The following is a 20452-nucleotide window of genomic DNA, read 5'->3' on the forward strand; positions in this document are numbered from 1 at the left end:
AGCCCTACTACACTGTCATATATATGGTACATTTTGAAAAAGAACTGGGGGCAGTAATTACCATTATTTTACATCATTACTAATTTGACACTTAACTATTTTTCACTTTATAGTCAGTGGTGTAATCTCTCAATAATACTCAGTGCATCTGGTAGGACTGGACTTTGAGCTTGGGTTACAGAAGTACCTATTACACAAGGTAGATTCCACACAAGCAGTGCCAAACCCAGGCAGCCTGATAATATAAACAGGACTGCTGTGGGTGAAACCAGAGAAAGCAAAGAAAAGCAACTAAACACATTTAAAACCCTAGCAAAAATGAAGATCTAAAATATATTTCTCAGATTCACTGGGTATTTTTAAAGCAAAATGCTTTCACAAACATATGTATTAAATGAAGTAACAGCCAACATTCTCCTCTTCAACTGCCTCTACTGCTTTAGTCACTGAATACATTTAAGGGTTTTGTGTTTTGTTTTGTTTGCTATTGATACTGAAACTTGATTTTGGTACAGAAAGATACAGGCAGAAGGATGCAGACAGACACACACACTTTTCACTCACAAACTCCCATATCATTAAAGTAAAAGACCTACAGTCCACAAAACAGAGGGAAAGCACAGTAAATGTGGATCATAAAATCCTTAACTTCTTACTAATAAGATGTTTTGAAGCAACATGGAGTTTCTGACAGACTTCCAGTAATATTCCATAAGCATTATGAACTGATGCATTCATCAATTGGCAGGCACAAAGAGGACCTCTGGATGTAGATATACACAGGTGTGTATACAGGTGGCACTAAGAACAGCATTCTGTGAACCTCTTTGTGGCTCTGATGAATTAAAGTGGTTAACCATGACTGGTCTTTCTCATCCAGGTATACACAACTGATTCTCCATTTTTTTTTTTTTTAATCTTTTTTGGTCTCCAAACCATTCACCTCTGCAATATAATCCCAACAGTTAACATCTTTCACCATCAGCAGACATTTTTAACATCAACCACAATCACTATGCCCCACTCTTCACTCTTAATCACTACTGCTGCAATACTACTCCCAAAGTAACTGCCACAACACAGACTCCTATATGGTTTTCAAGCTGGGAGGAACCTTGGAGATCATCGATTACAAGCCCCTCATTTACTATCTTAGCCAACTGTGGCCCACGGTAATTTAAGTGATTTAAATAATGGGAAATAAAATAGTTATAGCAACTTCCATTTAGGGGTGGGAATGAGAGTGGGTTGTCAATTTGCACCATTCACTGTATTAAGCACTTCAGATGTATAATGAGAAAATTAAAGCACAGAGAACTCAGCCTTGGTCACAGAATAAGTGGTAGAGGTAGGAATTCAAACCCAGGTCTTGTGTTGACTCAAACCAGAGCTCTTTCCCTAAGACACAGTATACCTCAGGCTTGTATCTTAAACCAAATTCACTGTTTATGCCCGACATATAGACAATTCTAATTTTTACTCCAAATTTTAGTATTTATAGGTACATCCTTCTATTTAAAGTCCTCACAAGAGCTGAGGCAACTATATGGTAAAAAAACCATTTTTCAAGTGAGGGAACAGGCTCACAAATAACGTGCCCAAATTCATGGAGAGAAGTCGCCAACCTAATTTCAGAATTCAAGCCATGCTCCTTCCAAGAATATTACCACATGCTAACTCTCATGAAATTATGGAACTAACCAACTACTAGTAAAAATAGGGACTGAACACGGAAAATATGAGCTCACCTGCACACCAAAGAGACTGAAAATTTTAAATTAACTGTACAGAGAAAACAAAGTTGACATGTCTAGCTTCCAAGGCGTCAATAGATTTTCTGCAGTATGCATGACACATCAGGTTTATAGCATGACATGATGAAACAAATGAAAATGACTAAAATTTTCATGTTTATACCTTAATCATCGCAGTTACTGGAACATGTGAAACAAAAGCGCACCCACTTAACTAATATTTAATGAAAATCTGTGCTTTGTCTGTGTACCACTGTGATGGTGGTACATGACAGGACTTTAGGTGACACAAGGAAAATTCATAGTGAGTACATTATTTTAGTATTTATAGATTTAGAGTATAAGTACTGACTTAGAAAGATGTAACCAATGCAACAAACCAGTGGTTTCAGATCTTTCTCACAAGAGGAAAAAAATTAACATAGTGACTACATTTCTGTGGAGAGATAAAATGAAGGCTTAACTTCTATAATATTTTTCTATTTGAAAAAAATCTGGAAAAAAGTAAGCCAAACTAGAAAATAGTATTAAATATTTACATAGATATTACAAGGCTGTGGCAAATATTATGAAGGCAGTATAGGAGGCTGACTTTTTAAAAAAATATTTTGGGGGGATTTAGAGAAAGAGTGAGCACACATGAGCAGAAGGGGCAGAGGGAGAGAATCCCAAGCACAGCCCTAACTCAGATCATGACCTGAGCAGAAACCAAGAATCCGCTGCTCAAATGAGTGCGAGTGCGCCACCCAGGTGCCCTGGGAGACTGACATTTTAGAAACAATGTTCAGCATATACTACTGTTCAGTAAATACCAAGTGACAAACAAAATTCCCTAAAGAAATCCAGAGAAGAAAGATCTAACAGCCTCATCGCTTAAGGAGATTTTTATTTACAATAAGGAGGTCTCAGCTGTAGTTAACTACTTTTAGGTAACCTTTTATTTTCTTACTATGATGTCAAAATTGCTCAACACACAAAATTTCAAATTGCAGGGGGCGAGGTAGGGGCGTGGGGACAATCCAGACTCAATATAAGCACTGTCAACACAGTAACTACTATTTATTGAGCATTTACTGTTTCACCAAGTGATATGATAAGCTTTCCATGTATTAAGTACTTATACTATGAAATACTATTATTTCTACTTCATAGATGAGGAAAGTAACAAGTTTTCATAAGAAGTATAATTATGAGAGGGTGACAATGGTACTTCAGTTTTCTATCCCTCCAAAACCCCATATATCAGACATAACTAGACAGCAAAGCCAAAAACCAACAAAAAAAAAAAGTTTACAGTTAAACTACCTGAAAAAACAACACAATACAAAAACTAGCTAAGAAGGTAGCGAACCTCACAAACCCCAAAGAATAAAGGGTTAAGAAAAAGTGACAGTTACATGACCCATACCTTATCAGGTTCTGAACAAAAGAAAGTAAAGAGAGGTCATGGTGCACCTGTAAGGCCTAGGAAAAGGAGAAGCACAAAACTGTCAACAAGCAATCACTAGAAATCATAACAGGGCAATTTGAGCATAGCAGCTGGACCTGAATGGGCTATACCTACTCCGCTAGTGAGTAAACAAAAGGGACCCACAGTGAAGGAACAGCAGTCTTGCTCCAATGTGATCCTGAAAGGGACCCACCAGGGCTCCCATCCAGAGATGACACCAGGATGTGGAGAAGAGGACAATAAAGATGAAGGAAATACAGGGTCCAAATAAGAGCAGGAGTGGAAAACAGAACCTGGAAATTTCAGATAGCAAACTCCATGTTCTTAAATACTTAAAGAAATAATAAGAAAGCTCTATGAAGTCAGGAAAGCTATTCTGAACCAAATTTCCTCCTCAAAGGTCAAGAAAACTAATTTCATGTAAAGATATACAACAGAAAACTATCAAGCTCAAACCCAGTACAAAGTAACTGTAAGAAAAAAGAGTAAGGAGAACAAACATCCCTACAATGAAAGGAACCTAGAAAGACTTGTCCAAAAACATATCAAAACTGTATGATACAATTTCAAAATGAGCTAAAGACACAGAGAAAAATGATACAAGTCAGAATCAGAGAAACTCAGAAAATGAGTTTTATAATAGATTTCGGCAAATGATTAGACATTTTAAAAATTACTTCAGGAAACAGACATTTAAGCTAATACATGAGAACGAAAGAACATAACAGATATCGCAGTAAGAGTTCTTTAAAGGAAGACATTTTTTAAAAAACCAAAACAGAGTTTAAAATTTCACCTTGAAGACACTTATCAAGAGAATGAAAAGAAAAGCCACAAAAGTTGTACCAGTACTTATGAATCCTATGTCAGATAAAGGTCTTGTATCTGTAACATATACAGAACTCTCAAAAACCAGTAAGAAAACTCAATTTTTAAATGGGCAGACTTGAAGAACCAGTTTACCAAGAAGATACAGGAATAGCAAATAAACACATGAAAAGATACTGAACATGATTAGTCATTAGGGAAATACAAATTAAAACCACTCTGCAATATGTGCCTAACAGAATGACTACAAAAAAAAGAAGAGCCATATAAATGTTGAAAAGGATGTGGAAAACCTTAACTCAACTCCCACTAATACTGGTGGGAATGCAAACTGGTGCAGTCACTCTAGAAAAGCCTGGCAGTTTCTCAAGAAATTAAACATTCACCTACCATATGACCCAGCCAATTAACTCCTAGGTTTTTTATCCAAGAAAAAAGAATGCCTACGTCCCTACAAAGATCTGTACACAAATATTTGTAACAGCTTTTCTAATAAAAAAACTGAAAATAATTCATATGTCCATCAACTAGTGAATTTATAAAAAAACCTGTAAGATATCCATATAATGAATACCACTCAGAAACAAAAAGGAATAAACTGCTGATAACCAAATATGGACCTCGATTATGCTGAGTAAAAGAAGCCGAAGACAACAAACTGTATGATTCCATTTATATAAAATTCTAGCACAAGCAAACTAAAGTGACGAAAAGTGGATCTTTAGTTGCCTGAGAAGAGGAGCACACGCAGGGAAGGAAGATTACAAAAGGGCATGAGGAAACTTCTGGAAATAATGAATGGGTATGTTCAGAATCTTCAGTCTGGTCCAACTTTGAGGACACATGTCAAAATTTAGCAAACTATGTATTTTCAATAAATGAAGCTTACCTCGCCAAAGCTTGATTTTTTTGTTTTTTGTTTTTTTTAACAGGAATAAAGAAAGGAATTCAGGACAAAATAAAGAATACTGAAGACACGCAAAGATGACTGACATAAGAATACAAAGAGTCCCTGTAAAGGAAAATCAAAGAAAATAATTTTTATTTCCTGAAATTAAAGATATGAAAAATTTGAAAATACATATTGAAAGAGCATGCCACATACCGGAGTATACTGACCCAAAATGCCCAACACTAAAACAAAGTCCCAAAAAATTACTGCGCTTAACAGAAAAAAATTCCTTGGGAGTCTAGGCAAAAAGAGTATATGGCTTTTAACTAGGTAAAGAATATTAGATTATCATCTGATTATTTTTTGACAGGTACTCTGAGTTGGGGGAAACAATGGAATTAACATATTTAAGCTACTCAAGGACAGAAAATGAGAACCAAAAATTTTATTTCCAAACTGACCCACAAGAATACAGGACACTAACTGTTAACAATATATAAAAACTCGGGAAATGTCCCATGAACTCTGCCAAAAGACTCCAGGAGAAAATGAACTTCAAACAACCAAACTGACTAGAGATACTGACCTAAGGACTGGTGGTGCATTTGATACAGAGCTACTATAAAAATAAGAACAAATGATGATTAGGAGAAACTTATGCAATAGCTATATGTCCAGATAATACAGATACAACTACTTTTCTTAAATTGGGGCTACAAATTGGGAGAATATATGAACAATTTTGATGTTCTTACTACCTACACCAGTGAAGTTGGTATTATTATTAGACTTTTCCCATGTCCTTGAGAACCAGAATTGTTAGGGTGGAAGAACTAAAACTCTGTAGCCCTGATTTTGAACGGGAAGCATCAGAATGAATCATGTAGTATTTTATTAGTTCTGTCCACCGAAGAGGCTAGAAACAATGACCAACTCAGTAATAATAAGCATCTCCAGTCTCCAGGTTGTAGTCTTTAAACACTACTTCCCACTAAAAGACACGGCTTCTTGAGAAATGTCTGATTTCAGGTCTAGATAGGAATGAGCTGAGACCATATGCTAGGGGCACCTGGGTGGCTCAGTGGGTAAAGCCTCTGCCTTCGGCTCAGTTCATGGTCTCAAGGTCCTGAGACTTGAGTCCCACATCAGGCTCTCCGCTTGGCAGGAAGCCTGTTTCCCTGCCTACTTGTGATCTCTCTTTCTGTGTCCAAAAAAAAAAAAAAAAAAAAAAAACCAAAAACCTGACTATATTCTAATACCAGAGACTATGGACACTCAAAGACCACTAAGAGCCAAGTCAAAAGGACTCTGGGATCAAATGAAAGAGGCTCCCACAGGCCAAAGAGGGGTACAATATGACCATCAAAAAGAGTAACTGCAATTAAAACTTATCAAATGTTTAAATTCACAACTGAAACCCATCAAATGTTCAAATTCATTACTGAAACCTACCACATATGTTTCTGTTTATTCAGCACATACTATATACTTAGCATTAAGCTATAAACTGTTACCTTTGGTAAAGTGTCCTTTAAGGAAATGTCCCACTTTCAGGACAAAGTAACCTTTTCAACATTAAAAATAATTTTTCCAGGGGTGCCTGGATGGCTCAGACATTAAGCTCCTGCCTTCTGCTCAGGTCATGATCCCAGGATCCTGGGACTGAGCCCCGCATCAGGCTCCCTGCTCAGCAGGAAGCCTGATTCTCCCTCTCTCACTAACCCTGCTTGTGTTCCCTTGCTCACTGGGTCTCTGTCAAATAAATAAATAAAATATTTTAAAAAAATAAATAGTTTCTTGAAGTGGCCAAACCAACAAAATTTGGAGATTGTTTTAGATAGATAATCTGTCTTCATTAAAGTTTAGTAAGCCATGTCTTGGCATCTTTCCCAACTTCCTACGTTAGATGTTTACAGGTAATTTTTAAAAGACCATAAAGGAAAATTGCTCCAGTATTTTTTAGATTTTCCTACAACCTCCTATTCAGTAAAAACCTATGCTATAAGTTTAAAATCTCTCTAAAGCTAAAAACACCTAGTGTCAAATTAGGCTTTTTTAATGGAAAATAAATAGCCTAGGCTGTCACTAATGTTTGTCCATAAACAAAGTCCACATATCTCTTCTGTTAATGATTTCTTGCTATAAAATACCAATGAAAATAAAAACTACAGAATTCTTATCTCAAGCCACCCATCCATCCTAAAACACGGAAGAGATCTGATCTGCTGTTCTTTACATTTTCTTGTTAAAATCTTGTAAGTTAGACAAAGCTTAGTTTAACCATAAAGTGGATGTCAGAAAGTGCAAATTTCAGAATCAAAAGGCATGCACATGTCGATTAAGAACAAAAAGATTAAAGCTAAACGTGTAAACACCAGCTGCTTTAATGATAAATTTAAAAATACTTTCCAGATTCTATAAAGAATCTAACATCACCATTTTAATACAAAATAATATTAGTGAATGTAAATAAATGTGGGGTGGGAGTAACTGGAGAGCAGAATTGTGTAAGTCTTCTATACAAACGAAATAATTGTCCACAAAAATCAGGTTAAATTTCCCTAGCCACATGGTGATCCAGTCTGACAGGATATTAAGAAGTTTTCTTTCAGAAGTTTTCAACTATTTACAGCCAATGTAGTTTATCAAAAGAGAAGCCAGTTTGTACAGACCTGATAAGGAGAAGAGGTTTTAAGTATTTATCTCCAAATAGTCTGACATAATCTTGTTTATCAAAACTCTGAAAGTAAAAGCTTCCCCTCTTGATATTATAGAGGGATAAGCTTGAACCAACTGACAATTTGAAAGAAATAGAGGAAATCTAAGAATTTATGATTTAAGAATTTATGACTTAGGGATTAATTTATTTTTGAAAGATAGCAACTAGTCATTTTTAAGCTTATCTACATAAATACCAGTTATGTTGCATCAATTTTTAAAATCAAGATATTCTAAGAGAGACTATAATTCAGAGACAAATGTAATTTTTTTCTCCTAAAGAGTTCCACTTTTTAAGTGGAATAAATAAAAATGTAAGATTCAAAACATCACAGATACAGTCCTGTTAATTTTTAATAAAGCACTACAGAGACTCAGCTTATCTACATGACTACTAAATACTACTAAATCAGAGGGTCTTTTTTCCTTTCTAAATTTAGGCTAGTTATTAGAAGGCTACATATATTACAACCACAAGTGCATCTTGTGAGAAATGAACATCTGCTAATAAAGCCCAAGAAAGTATACATCACTTGCTGAAGCTTACACTCACAGTAGGCCTCAAAAAGAATTTTAAAAATAGACAAGACATAGGGGAGCCAAAAGAAAGCTCATTTAATAACACTGCACCCAAAGAAACCTATCTCCTTCCTACTTCCCACCCCCTACAAAAAGAGAGTACAAGCAAGTCACCAAATCCACACTGCTTTCTACAAATTAACTTAGTGATGGCAAAAACAACTCCTGCAACACAAACTACACACACAAAGAACTGGAATGGTACTTAAGAAAACAGCCCTAACTTCACAGTATAAGTTTCAGATTCACAACATTTGGAAACAAGCCTAATAAAATGCTGAGCATATGTAACAAGTTAGCTATCCTAGAAAGTTTACAGGACAATCAAAACTGTAGCATCTGGAATTTGTCAGATAATCACCCTAAGTCCTCAAGAGAATAAATAGAAGTGACACTTCAAACACTCACATATATAAATAGGACAACAAAAGGCTGGACAAAGGACAATATGAGAAAATACCACCAACAAAAAAAATTTGAGACAGAATCAAAGCCACAAAATTCCAGAAATAAACCTGTTTGTTAGGGCCAAAAAGGGTCATAACAGGATAGGCATTCTTTTCCCTAGCTCTGCATACTAGTAAATTCTAAATCTACAAAAGCACAGATACGAAGGAAATTTTAACAAATTTTTAAAACTCATCACAGAGTATGCATAAGGGAAATAAAGCATATGCACTTAGGAAATGCTTTAAGTAAGTGGAGCTTGTACAGCTGTAGAAAGATTATTCAATTCTTCTGAAATACACTTCCCCTCCCTTCTAAACAATTCTGAACGATACCTACGACCATAACAACAAATACATGTTTTCAACTCACATTGTCTCTCCAGTCTTGGCTACATGACAAAGAAACTGATCCAGAACAGGACAAACTTCCTTTTTTCCCCTCTTCTCAAAATCTAAATAAGGGAAGAAAGAAAAATTATCAGTATTTTCAAAGTCCATCAACCACTTACAGTGCACTATAAAAACAAACTTTACTCCCAGTTCTTTCTCAAATATAAAAAGCACTTAAAAATATATATATATTATCAGCTTCTCAGCCAAATATTCACGCCTGACTCTCACAAGTTCTACTTCTAACACCGGTCTCTTCACGTTGTAACAAGAATCCTCCTAAAGGGGGCACTCAACTTCTCCAGAGATCATCCTTAATTCAGTTTCTCAAAGTGTAGTCCGGGGGAACACCAATACCAGATTTATCTGAGACACCAATTAAAATACAAATCCCAGGCCCCAACCCCCATAAATTGTTTATCTAGGTAAAGTTCATAAATCTGCGTCTTAAGAAACTGCAGCTACCTCATGGTGCCGTTTCCACATGATTTTCGATGTCAATGCATAATTGTGAAAACGCTGAAATCACACGCTATTCTAAGTTTGAGAACCACCCGTTCTCAAGCCTGTTGCGTGGAAGGCGACCACCTCAGAATTAGGGCGCGTGGAGGAATGACTTCAGAAGCTCTGTAAAAGACTTCCTGAGACACTTTAAAGTTGCTCTGCCGCCCTCTCCCCCCTCCCACCACCAACCCAAACCTACTACTTTTTCTCTCACCCAGACGCCTGGCGTGCGGGGGCCCGACGGAAAACGGAGCCTACCCGTAGGGGGGCTGCGGGCCCACGACCTCAACCCGGAGGGGTGGGCGAGAGGCTGGGGCCCCTACCAAAGCTTCCCCGGCTCCCCTCCCCCAGCCCAGACGTCGGCGGCCGACACAAAGCCCAGAGCCGGGCGGGAGGGAGCTGCCCACAGGGCTCCCCGCCCCTGGGGAGGTGGGAGGGGGATGGGAGCTGGGGAAGCGCCCCCCCTCCCCCGCTCCAGCCTGGCCCGGCTCCTCAGAGCCCCCTGCCCAGAGAGAGGAGAGGGGGCCGCGGGGGGTGAGGAGGAAGGGAGAGGGGGGCAGCTACCCCCACCTTTCAGCGCCTCCTGCAGCCTCTCGACGTCCATGGCTTCCCGGAGTCCCTCGCAGCCTCCGCCTCCCTCCGCGGGTCTCCCGGGGACCGGAACGCCTCCCCCCACCCCCCCGACGCCCTCCCCCTCCCTCGCACACACTCCGGCACGCAGGCGACCGGGGGGGGCACCGAAGGGAGCCGGGGGAAGCGAGCGAGAGAGCGAGACCGAGAGAGCGAGCACCTCCCCGAGCCGCTACCACCAGCCCTCCAACATGGCGCCCGGCACGTCACCGCGCGCACGCTCCCCGCCGCCGTCCTCGCGCCCGCCGCGCGCCCCGACCCGGAGCCCGAGAGCGCGTGCGCGGCGGGGGCGTGCCCCCTGGGCAGTGCCGGAGACCCGGCAGGCGCCCGCCGCCCCGCCTTCCCCCGGGTGGTGGACCCTGTTTTGCCTGCGCTGTACTCCAGCCGGATTGGTCGCGGCCGGGGACTGCAGGCCCTAATTTTGAGTCTTTGGCATTTGCTAGCTGTGTGATGTTGAGCAATTTACTGAGCCTCTCTGAGCCTTACTTTCCCGGTCCGTGCAATGAGGGCACTGGTATCGACCACCCTGTACAGTCGCTGGGAGAATTAAGTGTGCACACAGCCATCAGAGTACGCATTAAAAAAACACTCGGTGTTACGAATAATCCTACCAAGCATATCTCCCTGTCTGAACCCAACACTCATCACTGACCTACCTTGAAGAGAACTGATACATAAAAAAAGATTAAAAATTTAGCGATTGGAACCATCTGGATTCAAAGCCCAGTTCGAGTATTCCTATGTGACCCTGGACTAGTTATTTAAACTGACAGAGCCTCAGTTTCTTCACCTACAAAATGAGGGTTTGTAAAACACCCCTGAGACTCGAGTGAAATGGTGAACGTGAAGCGTTTAGCACGGTGCCTAGAACTTGTAAGCACTCGGTTAACGTGGCTGCTGTTTTCATTGTCATCATGATTTGGATTGCATTACATAAGCACCCAGGAAGTTAGGGCGGGACCTCAGAAGGCCTCTCCAACCCCGACATTTCACAAATGGGAAAGCTGCGGTGTAGAAAGCTAGTCTGGCAAAACGGCACCAGAACCCAGAACGTCTTGCTCCCAGCCAGCGTGTTCGTTTTCATTGTCTTCTCTTGTCTCTGCACTTTCCAGGGAAAAGATACTGAGTTGTTCCACCTTGTCTCTTGAAAGCCTAGCACAAAGCCACGAAAAGAAGGAAGAAGAGGGGAGGAGAGCAGGAGGAAAGAAGGCTATTTTTTACTTGTGTCAGAAGGTGAGAATTTGGACACAGCGCTCCCAACTGCTGACCCTCTTAAAATAATGTCTCTGACCCTGCCCCTGGGTGGCAGATGTCGGCAAAAGCTCCCCAAAGCCAAAATACTTCTCATTTTGCCATCAGAGAACCAGTCCCTAGTGTCTTTAGACCCTTTCATTGTTCAGAGCATCCAGTTAAATAGCCTTACAGAGGGATGTATGAGGTTGGCATCAAATATACACACCCACCATGCCCAGCATTTAGTTATGGTGGTCCCTTCTAGTCTGAAGGGGCCTATTCTCTAGATAGTAAAGCCTAGCCCCCTTTCTCTCTACCACCCTGTCCTGTTTAGGTAAGTCTCTTTTTTATTAGACTTGTGTGAGACTATATAGTTACTACAAGCCATGTGTGGTTATTTAAATTTTAATTAAATTTTTTAAAAATTTAAAATTCAGTTCTGGAGTTTTTCAATAAAATTCATTTCTCAGTCGCACTAGCCACATTCCAAGAGCTCAATAGACACTTGGGACTAATGGTTTCTGTATTGTCCAGCACAGATCAAGAAAATCCCGTTATCAGTGTGCCTGGGTGGCTCAGTCAGTTAAGCCACTGACTCTTGATTTTGGCTCAGGGCATGATCTCAGGGTGATGAGACCCAGCCCCGGATGGTAGGAGTTTGCTTGAGATTCTCTCCCTCTCCCTCTTCCTCTGCCTCTTCCCCTGTGCATGCTAGGGTGTGCTCTCTCACTCTCTCTCTCTCTTTTTCTCTCTCTCAAATAAATAAATCTCTTTAAAAAATGAAAGAAAATCCCATTATCGGAGCGCCTGGGTGGCTCAGTGGGTTAAAGAATCTGCCTTCGGCTCAGGTCATGATCTCAGGGTCCTGGGATAGAGCCCTGCATCGGATTCCCTGCTCAGGGGGGAGCCTGCTTCCCCCCTCTCTCTGCCTGCCTCTCTGCCTACTTGTGATCTCTGTCTGTCAAATATATAAATAAAATATTTTAAAAAATCCTATTATCCAAAAAAGTTCCCTTGGTTAGAGAACATACCATACTAATTTCTTCCATCTTGCCTTGTCCCTTTCCATCAGCTATTCCCCTCACTTGGAGATGCCTTGACTTCAAAATGCTAGAGAAAGTCTATGATAGGAGGCAAAGTACACAAAACAGTGACAGGCTAAGGGAATCAGGGAAAGTATCCCAGGAGGAACTAGTGTTTAAGCTGAGACCTCAATTATGAGTGGTAGGTAGCTAAGTGAAGTGGAGAGGAGAAGCTTGAAAACAGAAAATCCATTGGTACACAGGTTTCGAAACGAGAAAGAACTGGATGGTTTCTGAAGAGTCATAGGAAATTCAGTCTGCCTTTAATTGAGAATGCAAGGGCAGAAGAGGCAAGACGTGAGGCTGAAGTATTACTGCCTTTGGATCATTTCTTCCTTCTTCCTTGAAATTCTCCTCTTGCCAACATGCACAGTCTCTGTGCTTGCTGGAGCCTCCTACTGACACTAATTCCATTGGAGGAAAACAGAATGCAAATGTGACAGCCAGCTTCCACCATTCCCCCAGTAATTCTTGCCTCCTGGGATTCATGTCCTCCCTCAGTCTCCTTCTACAATGAATCAGAGTTGGTCGGGGTGACCAATAAAAGTCCAGCCAAAGGGATGGCATTTGACTTCTGAAGCTAAGCCATAGAATGTGCTGTGGATGGGCGCCTGGGTGGCTCAGTTGGTTGAGCGACTGCCTTCGGCTCAGGTCATGATCCCGGACTTCCGGGATCGAGTCCCGCATCGGGCTCCCAGCTCTTTGGGGAGTCTGCTTCTCCCTCTGATCTTCTCCTCTCTCATGATCTCTCTCACTCATTCTCTCTCAAATAAATAAATAAAATTAAAAAAAAAAAAAAAGGAAAGAAAGTGCTGTGGATTCTGCCTCACTAGAGCGGAAACCAGCTTCCCTGTTATTACAACACAAGAATAGCCCTATGAAGAGGCCCAAAAGTAGAGCTGAGGCCTTCGATGTGGGTCCATCAGCCCCAGGAAATCCTTCGAATGACAGCACCCCTACCCGGCATCTGGACCACAGCCTTATGAGGGATCCCAAGCCAGAGCCACAGATCTAAGTTGCTTCTCAATTCCTGATCCACAAAAACTATGAAGATGAAAAATTCAGCTTCTAAATTCCAAGGTAACTGTTACACAGCAATAGATAACTAATGTAAAGAATGAGAATATTAATAGTAATAGCTAACATTTATTCAGTATTTTCTATGTGTCTAGTATTCTTTTAGGCACTTTACAAAAATGTCTGATTTTAGCCTTGCAAATATCCTATGAGATTAGTGATATTACCCCCACTTATAGGAGAGAAAACAGGTATAAGAGGTGAACCAACTTGCCCAGGTTCACGCAACTAACTACACAGACAGGTGACTGACCCATGATTCAAATCTAGAGTCACTGCAGAGCCTTTGACATCTTTCTTGTCCTCGAGAAGGTTGCAAACTACCCAGAGAGATAAGATGTGGGCACAGACAGAGGCAAAGTAGAAGGCAAGTATGCAAATCAGGTGGTCAAAGGCCTGCGAAAATTTCTCCAAGCAGGGAGGGATAGAAGTTGCCTTTTAGAAGGATCTCACTTAAATGTTGTAAAAGATTAGCACCAATAGGGAAGAAGCTTCCAGGCAAAGGGAGTGGTATTAACCAAGCAAACAGTCCTTGAGGGCCTCCTAGGTACTGGGGAAATGATGGACCTTACACAAACATGAACCTGCAGGAAGACTGGCCCATTGCTCTGAGTGTGTGAAGGAGAGAAAAAGCTGAGCTTGAGAAGAGAGATACACAGTAGGAAGTGGAAGAGGAGACAGAAATAGGAGAAAACACCTGTAACTAAATCAGAGAAAATGTGCGAGGATGTTCTCATAACCCCAGAGAGAATTACTGGAGTTTGTCCATCCCTCTGAGATGAGTCTGTGGGAAGGGACGAGAACAGGGAATTGTAGAAAAATCTAGAAACACCACACTGCATCTGCAAGGGCTGGAGAAAAGGGAAGAGGCAAGGTTAAAATACCACAATAAAAAGCCATAGAGGCTCTTTGATTTTCATGGCCTTTTATTCATGCCTTTTAGTCCTTATTTGTATATCACGGTGGATACCAAGATGAAGCCAGGATAGGAAGGTGGACAAATGAAGATGAATGCAATTTTCTAAATAGGCAAGAGGGTAGCTTTACACATCATCAGGGTTAACTGTTTTCCAGACGCTTTCAAGAGCTAACAGTTTTTTATCGGAAATAAGGGGCAGAAAGGGTCTGTTCTGAAAGACCCTTGGTTGTTTTCTCTGGCATTACAACGGGTGTGATTTCTGATAGCAGCCACGTTGGGCTGAAGAGTACCCAGAGGAGAGGAGTAAGGGCGGCCTAGGTTGATGACTTAACTAAGGTGGACAGTGGGGACAGATGGGAGTTCACTTCAAATTGTGTGAAAGAAAAGGGGAATTTATTAGGAGAGAAGGGTATTCTATGGGATCCAGGACTCTCACCAAACCCATTAGCCATGCTCTTCCTCAGCTCTACATATCTTTCTCTCTCCCTCTCTCTCTGAATCAGTGTTTACTGCTCACAAAAAGATGCCCTCATTGCCAAAGACTCGCTAAGATAAATGACCAGTATCTTTCAGTCACAAGCCGACTTGGGCCAAGTGCCCACTCAGCTGTGGTCTGGAACCCAGGGTCTCCCAGTGTAAATCTGAATGCTTTGGCCATGAATGTGGGGCAGCAGGGCCAAGCAATGGAGAATTCTCAGAGAAGTTGGAGGTGTGGTGACCAGAGGCCCCAGATATGACTAGAACAAGGGATCCAATTGTCCCTAACCAAACTCACATAGGAGGCAGAATGGTACCCTGTAGAGCCCAAGCCAATGAGTAATCTGAAGGTTCATCCTGACTGTGGGTGTTGTTTAGAAACACAATCCCATCATCCTATTTGGGAGTACAGTCTTCTAAGTGTGGGCAAGAAACGGCACGTCCCTCTCTCCCTCAGGCAGGGCTAGGTAGGTACTAATCGGTTCTTGCTATCAAAGTCCACTTTTTAGCCTAGTCTTTCCCTCTTTCTCTCATATATTTTACGTATATATATTGTGATGATCAATTTTGCATGCCAACTTGTCTGAGCCACAGAATCCCCAGATATTCAGTAAAACATTATTCTGGGTGTTTTGGGATGAGAGTAACATTTAAACCAGTAGACTAAGTAAAGCACACTGCCCTCCCTAATGAAGTCTGAATAGAACAAAAAAGCTAACACCTCCCTCCCACCCACCCCAATGGCTTTCTAACTGGGTCGTTGGCTTTTTCCTGCCTTTGGATTCAAACTGAACCACTGACTCTTCCTGGATCCCAGGTCTCCTGGCCTTTGGACTAGAACTACACCATTGGCTCTCCTGGGCCATCAGGCTCAGACTGGAATTAAACTATTGGCTCTCCTGGGTCTCCAGCTTACAGACTGACCCTGCAGATCTTGGGGCTTTCCAGTCTCCATAATCACCAATTACTGTATACCAACTCCTTATAATAAATGAACACACGAACACACACATACACACACCCTATTGGTTCTGTTTCTCCACAGAACCCTGACTAATGCATATGCACATATAATATTCAATAATTGAATATGTTAAAATTGAATGGTGTACTCCTTAAAAGAAAAGGGTCTAACATCAAACAGATCTGGATTGAATTTCTGGCTTATCGCTTCCTAGCTGAGTGACCTCAGGTAAATGATTAATATCAAAATGCCCCAACTTCCTGATCTGCAAATTGGAGATGTGGTAGTATCTCACTCATAGCCTTGCTGTGAGAATTAAGCAAGTGATCTGATTCAGTCAGCATGAGCCATTGTTGTTACTTAGGTTAAGGATTACAAAAATAGTATTTCTGATTTTGTTGCCTTTTTTTTTAAAAAAAATTTCAAACTCACCAGTAAGTCACAAATATTACACAAAGAACATTTTTTTAAAAACCACATGAGGTAAATTGTCAAATACTTTCCTCCAAGCTCCTGAAATTACATTCCTCTTAGTATGCAGGTCCTACAAAGGCATTCTGCTTGCCTAACCACAATCAAGATCAAGAGGTTAGCGTTCATAGATTATCTCCATTCAATCCCCAGACCCGATGCAAGTTGTACCAGTTAACTCACTGTGTCCTTTCTAGGAGAAGGATCCAGTCCTGGAGCACATGTTACAATCAGTTGGTAGGTCTCTTTAGTCTCCTTCAGCCTGAGGGTGACTTCCATTGACCTTGACCCTGTTGAAGATTACAATTGTGGACTGTCCCTCATTTGGGGTTTGTGTGATTTTTCCTCATGATTAGGTTCAGGTGACGCATCTCTGGCAGGAATGTCACAGAAGGGATGGTGTGTTCTTCTCGATCCATCCTACTGGGTGGCCCACAATGTCAATTTGTCTCATTACCGTGATTAAACTAGTAAAAGAGCAACCCAGGTTGCTCTTTTCCCCTTGGTAACTGTGTTAGTTTACTGTGGCTGCTGTAAGAAGTTACCACAAACTGGGGAGCTTATAATAGCAGAAATGTATTTCCTCACATTGCTGGGGGCCAGGAATCTGAGATCAAGGTGTCAGTGGGATTTCACCCTCCTCTGGAGGCTCTAGGAGAGAATCCTTTCTTTACCTCTTCCTGCCTCTGCTGACTGGTGGCACTCCCTGTCACGTGACTGCCTGCCATCAGTCCAAACTCTGCCTCTGTGCTCACTTGCCTCTTCATCTGTCCTCAAATCTTGACCTTACTCTTAAAAAAGACACTAGTCATTGGATTTAGGGCCCACCTAGATAATCCAGGATGATCTCCTCAGTTCCAGATTCTTTTTTTTTTTTTAAAGATTTTATTTATTCATTTGACAGACACAAGTAGGCAGAGAGGCAGGCAGAGAGAGAGGAGGAAGCAGGCTCCCTGGGAGCCTGATGCGGGGCTCGATCCCAGGACTCCGGGACCATGACCCCAGCCAAAGGCAGAGGCTTTAGCCCACTGAGCCACCCAGGCACCTCCTCAGTTCCAGATTTTTAAGTTACATCTGCAAAGACCCTTTTCCCAATAAGGAACAATCACAGGTTCTAGGGATTAGGACATAGACATATTATTTTGGGGGCTACCATTCAGCGCACGATAGTAACTTAAAGTGCTTTGTGGTGAGGGACTTTGAAACTTTGCAAATATCCCATATCTCATCAAACTTTCACTCTTCAGTTTTCATGTCCATTGATGTTTCTTGGTTGCATTAAGTATTACTATGATGGTTGCCAAATGGTGATTTTCTAATTCCATCATTCCTTCTACCTTTGTAACTTGGCAATATAACGTAAGGAAAGCATCATCTCACGTTAAGTCATTTTTTAATTTATATTAGTTTGGACTCAGATTCCTATTCAGTAGGTCATTGTTCATTACTATCACTATTTATTTTGATGCCTAAATTGTTCTAGAGTTGGCCATTAGGACCTTCATTCAGCTGGCTTCTGCATCCTTTTGACATGGCCCCATCATTCTTGGGGCATGTCTTCTTTTTCTGGTACAAAATGTTATTCCAGGCTCAATTTGCATCTTCCCTTCTTCAGCCCTGGAATTAATAATTTCTTCAAATCCTGATTTCTTTTAGTGGAGAATGCTATCTATGTAGGAGTCTGGATAAGATGGCTAGGGTGTTCATTGCCATTAATATGTTATTGCTCCCAGACCCTATTGGCAGACAGATCTAGAGAACATACACATGTATTCATACACACACACAGCTACAAATACATTTATTTCTATATCTGTCTACATAAACATATATTTGGAACCAAGAGTTCACAGCTTCCAGTTCCAATCCAACACTGGGGGATTCATTCTAGTTTTTTTTCCTTTTCTGTATGTACAAGGCTCCAACAGTAAAAAACCCGCTGCCATTATCCTCAATATATTTATTTATTGGATCAATCTTTCTCATGCAACCAGCTTGTTACCATTGCCAATCCCTTTAACGCTGGGCCTTCCTACCTCTTTTGGGCTCTGACACGGTGCACCAACCAGGCTACCTTCCCCTACTCCCTTGCGGATTCCTGCTTTCTTTGGCCGCACTTAACTGGCATGAGAGTTAATCATTCAGGAAGGAAGAGTAAAAATTTTTAGTATTTATAATAAAAATAATAATGGTGACTTTTAATTCCTCAAATAGTTGATAAATAATGTTTCATAAAGCATTTCAAAGAATACAGGACAAGTAAAAGTCTCTCCCCTAACCAGCAACCCACCACAGCTGTAGGAAGTGTAGTGAGTTTGCTTTAAGTCTTTCCAGATGTTTATTAGGTGTTTACATGTCTCACCTGTATTATTACAACAGCCTCCAACAGCTCTCCTGCCTTCTATCCTTGATTTCAACACAGCAGCCAGGATCCTTTTAACAAGAAGAGCAGATCCTATCACTCCTCTGCTCAAAGTAACCCCGCTGTTACTCCTCATTTGACTTAGTGTAAAAGCCACAGTCCCTACAGTGGGTCATTCTGCCACTCCACAGCCCTCCAACTCCATCTCCTACCACTGCTTTCAAGCTCTTCTTCTTCTTCTTTTAAATTTATTTATTTGACAGAGAGAGACACAGCGAGAGAGGGAACATTAGCAAGGGGAGTGGGAGACGGGGAAGCAGGCTTCCCGCTGAGCAGGGAGCCTGTTGCGGGGCACAGTCCCAGGACCCTGGGATCATGACCTGAGCCGAATGCAGATACTTAACGACTGAGCCATCCAGGCACCCCTCAAGCTTTTCTTCAAACTGTTCCACCCTCACTGGCCTCCGGATGTACCGTCAACCTGTGGCTACACTCCCCACTTAGGACCGTGCCCTTGCTTTTCTTGGATTTGGCTATTTTCTGGCTTGTCACAAGGTATGTCACATTTGCAATTGCCTGATCATATGTGGATTTTATAGCGTTACCACTGGCTGGAGTAGGTTGGGTGGGGATGGTTCAGCCTCTACCAGCAAAATCACAGGCTTAGAACCTAAAACTGACCCAAGGAAATTCTCAGGCCTGAATATTTCCTGAGCTTGTACTTTACCCCAGAAACCCATCTGTGGAGATAGCCTTGAACAAGGCAGATGGGATCCTTGTCCTCAGGAATCTTATAGTCTCGTAGGACAGACAGATGTAAACGAAGTAGACAATTACATAAGAGCCCAGGTATTGTAGATTGTGAGAAGCACAATGAAGGAAATCAACAGGATAAAAATGGTGTGAGGACCACGTGGGCAAACCATTGTGGATGGGCGATCAGAGAAGGTGTCTCTGGAGAGGTGACATTTGGATTGCGACCTAAGCCATGTTGGGGAAGAACTGGGGAAATGAGAGACAAAGGCTTTGAGAAAGCAAAGGACACGGTGTGTTCTAGGAACCTGAAAGAGGGCTGGAGCACCATGGGTGAGTGGAGAACAAAGCGGAGGCAGCAATGGGGACGCCAGGCACTGTGGGTCCTCCTGAGACATCCTACTCAGTTTGGTTCTCATCTTCAGGGTGATAGACAATGGAATGCTTCAAGCAAGGCAATGACATGATTCAATTTATCTGTGTCAAAATCACCATGTTTTCTTGTCCAGTCAGGGGTGTCCTAATTCCTGTCATTTTCTCTAGCATCCTAGAATCTATGAAAGAAGACATGCCACCAAGACCTGTTGTTCTCAAAACTTAGAGTGAGTTAGAATTACTAGGAGAGCTTGATAAAAATAGGTGTTCTGGGTCTTTACCCCAGAGATTCTGATTTAGCAGGCCTGGGGTGGGAGCCAGGAATCCCCATTTTAGCAAACTCCTAAGTGGTTCTCAAATTGCCGTCTGCAGAGCTACCTGGAGGGCTTATTAAAACACAGATGTCTGGGCCTCCCTCCCAAAATTTCTGATGCAGATCTGGAATGGAGCCCAAGATTGATATTTCTAACAACTTCCCAGGTAATACTGATGCTTTTTGTTCAGGAACAACACTGTCAGAACTGCTGTTCCAGTGGATTCTAATA

At 41.5% G+C, this 20452-nt stretch overlaps 1 protein-coding gene across 3 annotated transcripts in view; it reads right to left on the minus strand.

The window, feature by feature from the left end:
* The window catches only part of PPP4R2 (protein phosphatase 4 regulatory subunit 2), a 55169-nt gene extending 44731 nt beyond the window's left edge, over positions 1 to 10438 (minus strand). The window contains exons 1-2 of one of the 3 annotated variants that reach the window (XM_080808275.1): positions 9526 to 10438; positions 9041 to 9122 (exon numbers count right to left, since the gene is read on the minus strand). In XM_080808275.1, coding sequence (XP_080664401.1) covers positions 9041 to 9042 — 2 coding nt within the window. In that variant the 5' untranslated portion in view covers positions 9043 to 9122; positions 9526 to 10438. The remainder of the gene's footprint in view (positions 1 to 9040; positions 9123 to 9525) is intronic. The other 2 variants (XM_080808274.1, XM_080808276.1) reach the window with 2 other exon arrangements.
* Between the last annotated feature and the right edge of the window lie 10014 nt (positions 10439 to 20452).

This window comes from Martes martes (assembly GCF_963455335.1).
Source record: "Martes martes genome assembly, chromosome: 1".
In the NCBI taxonomy this organism is placed as follows: domain Eukaryota; kingdom Metazoa; phylum Chordata; class Mammalia; order Carnivora; family Mustelidae; genus Martes; species Martes martes.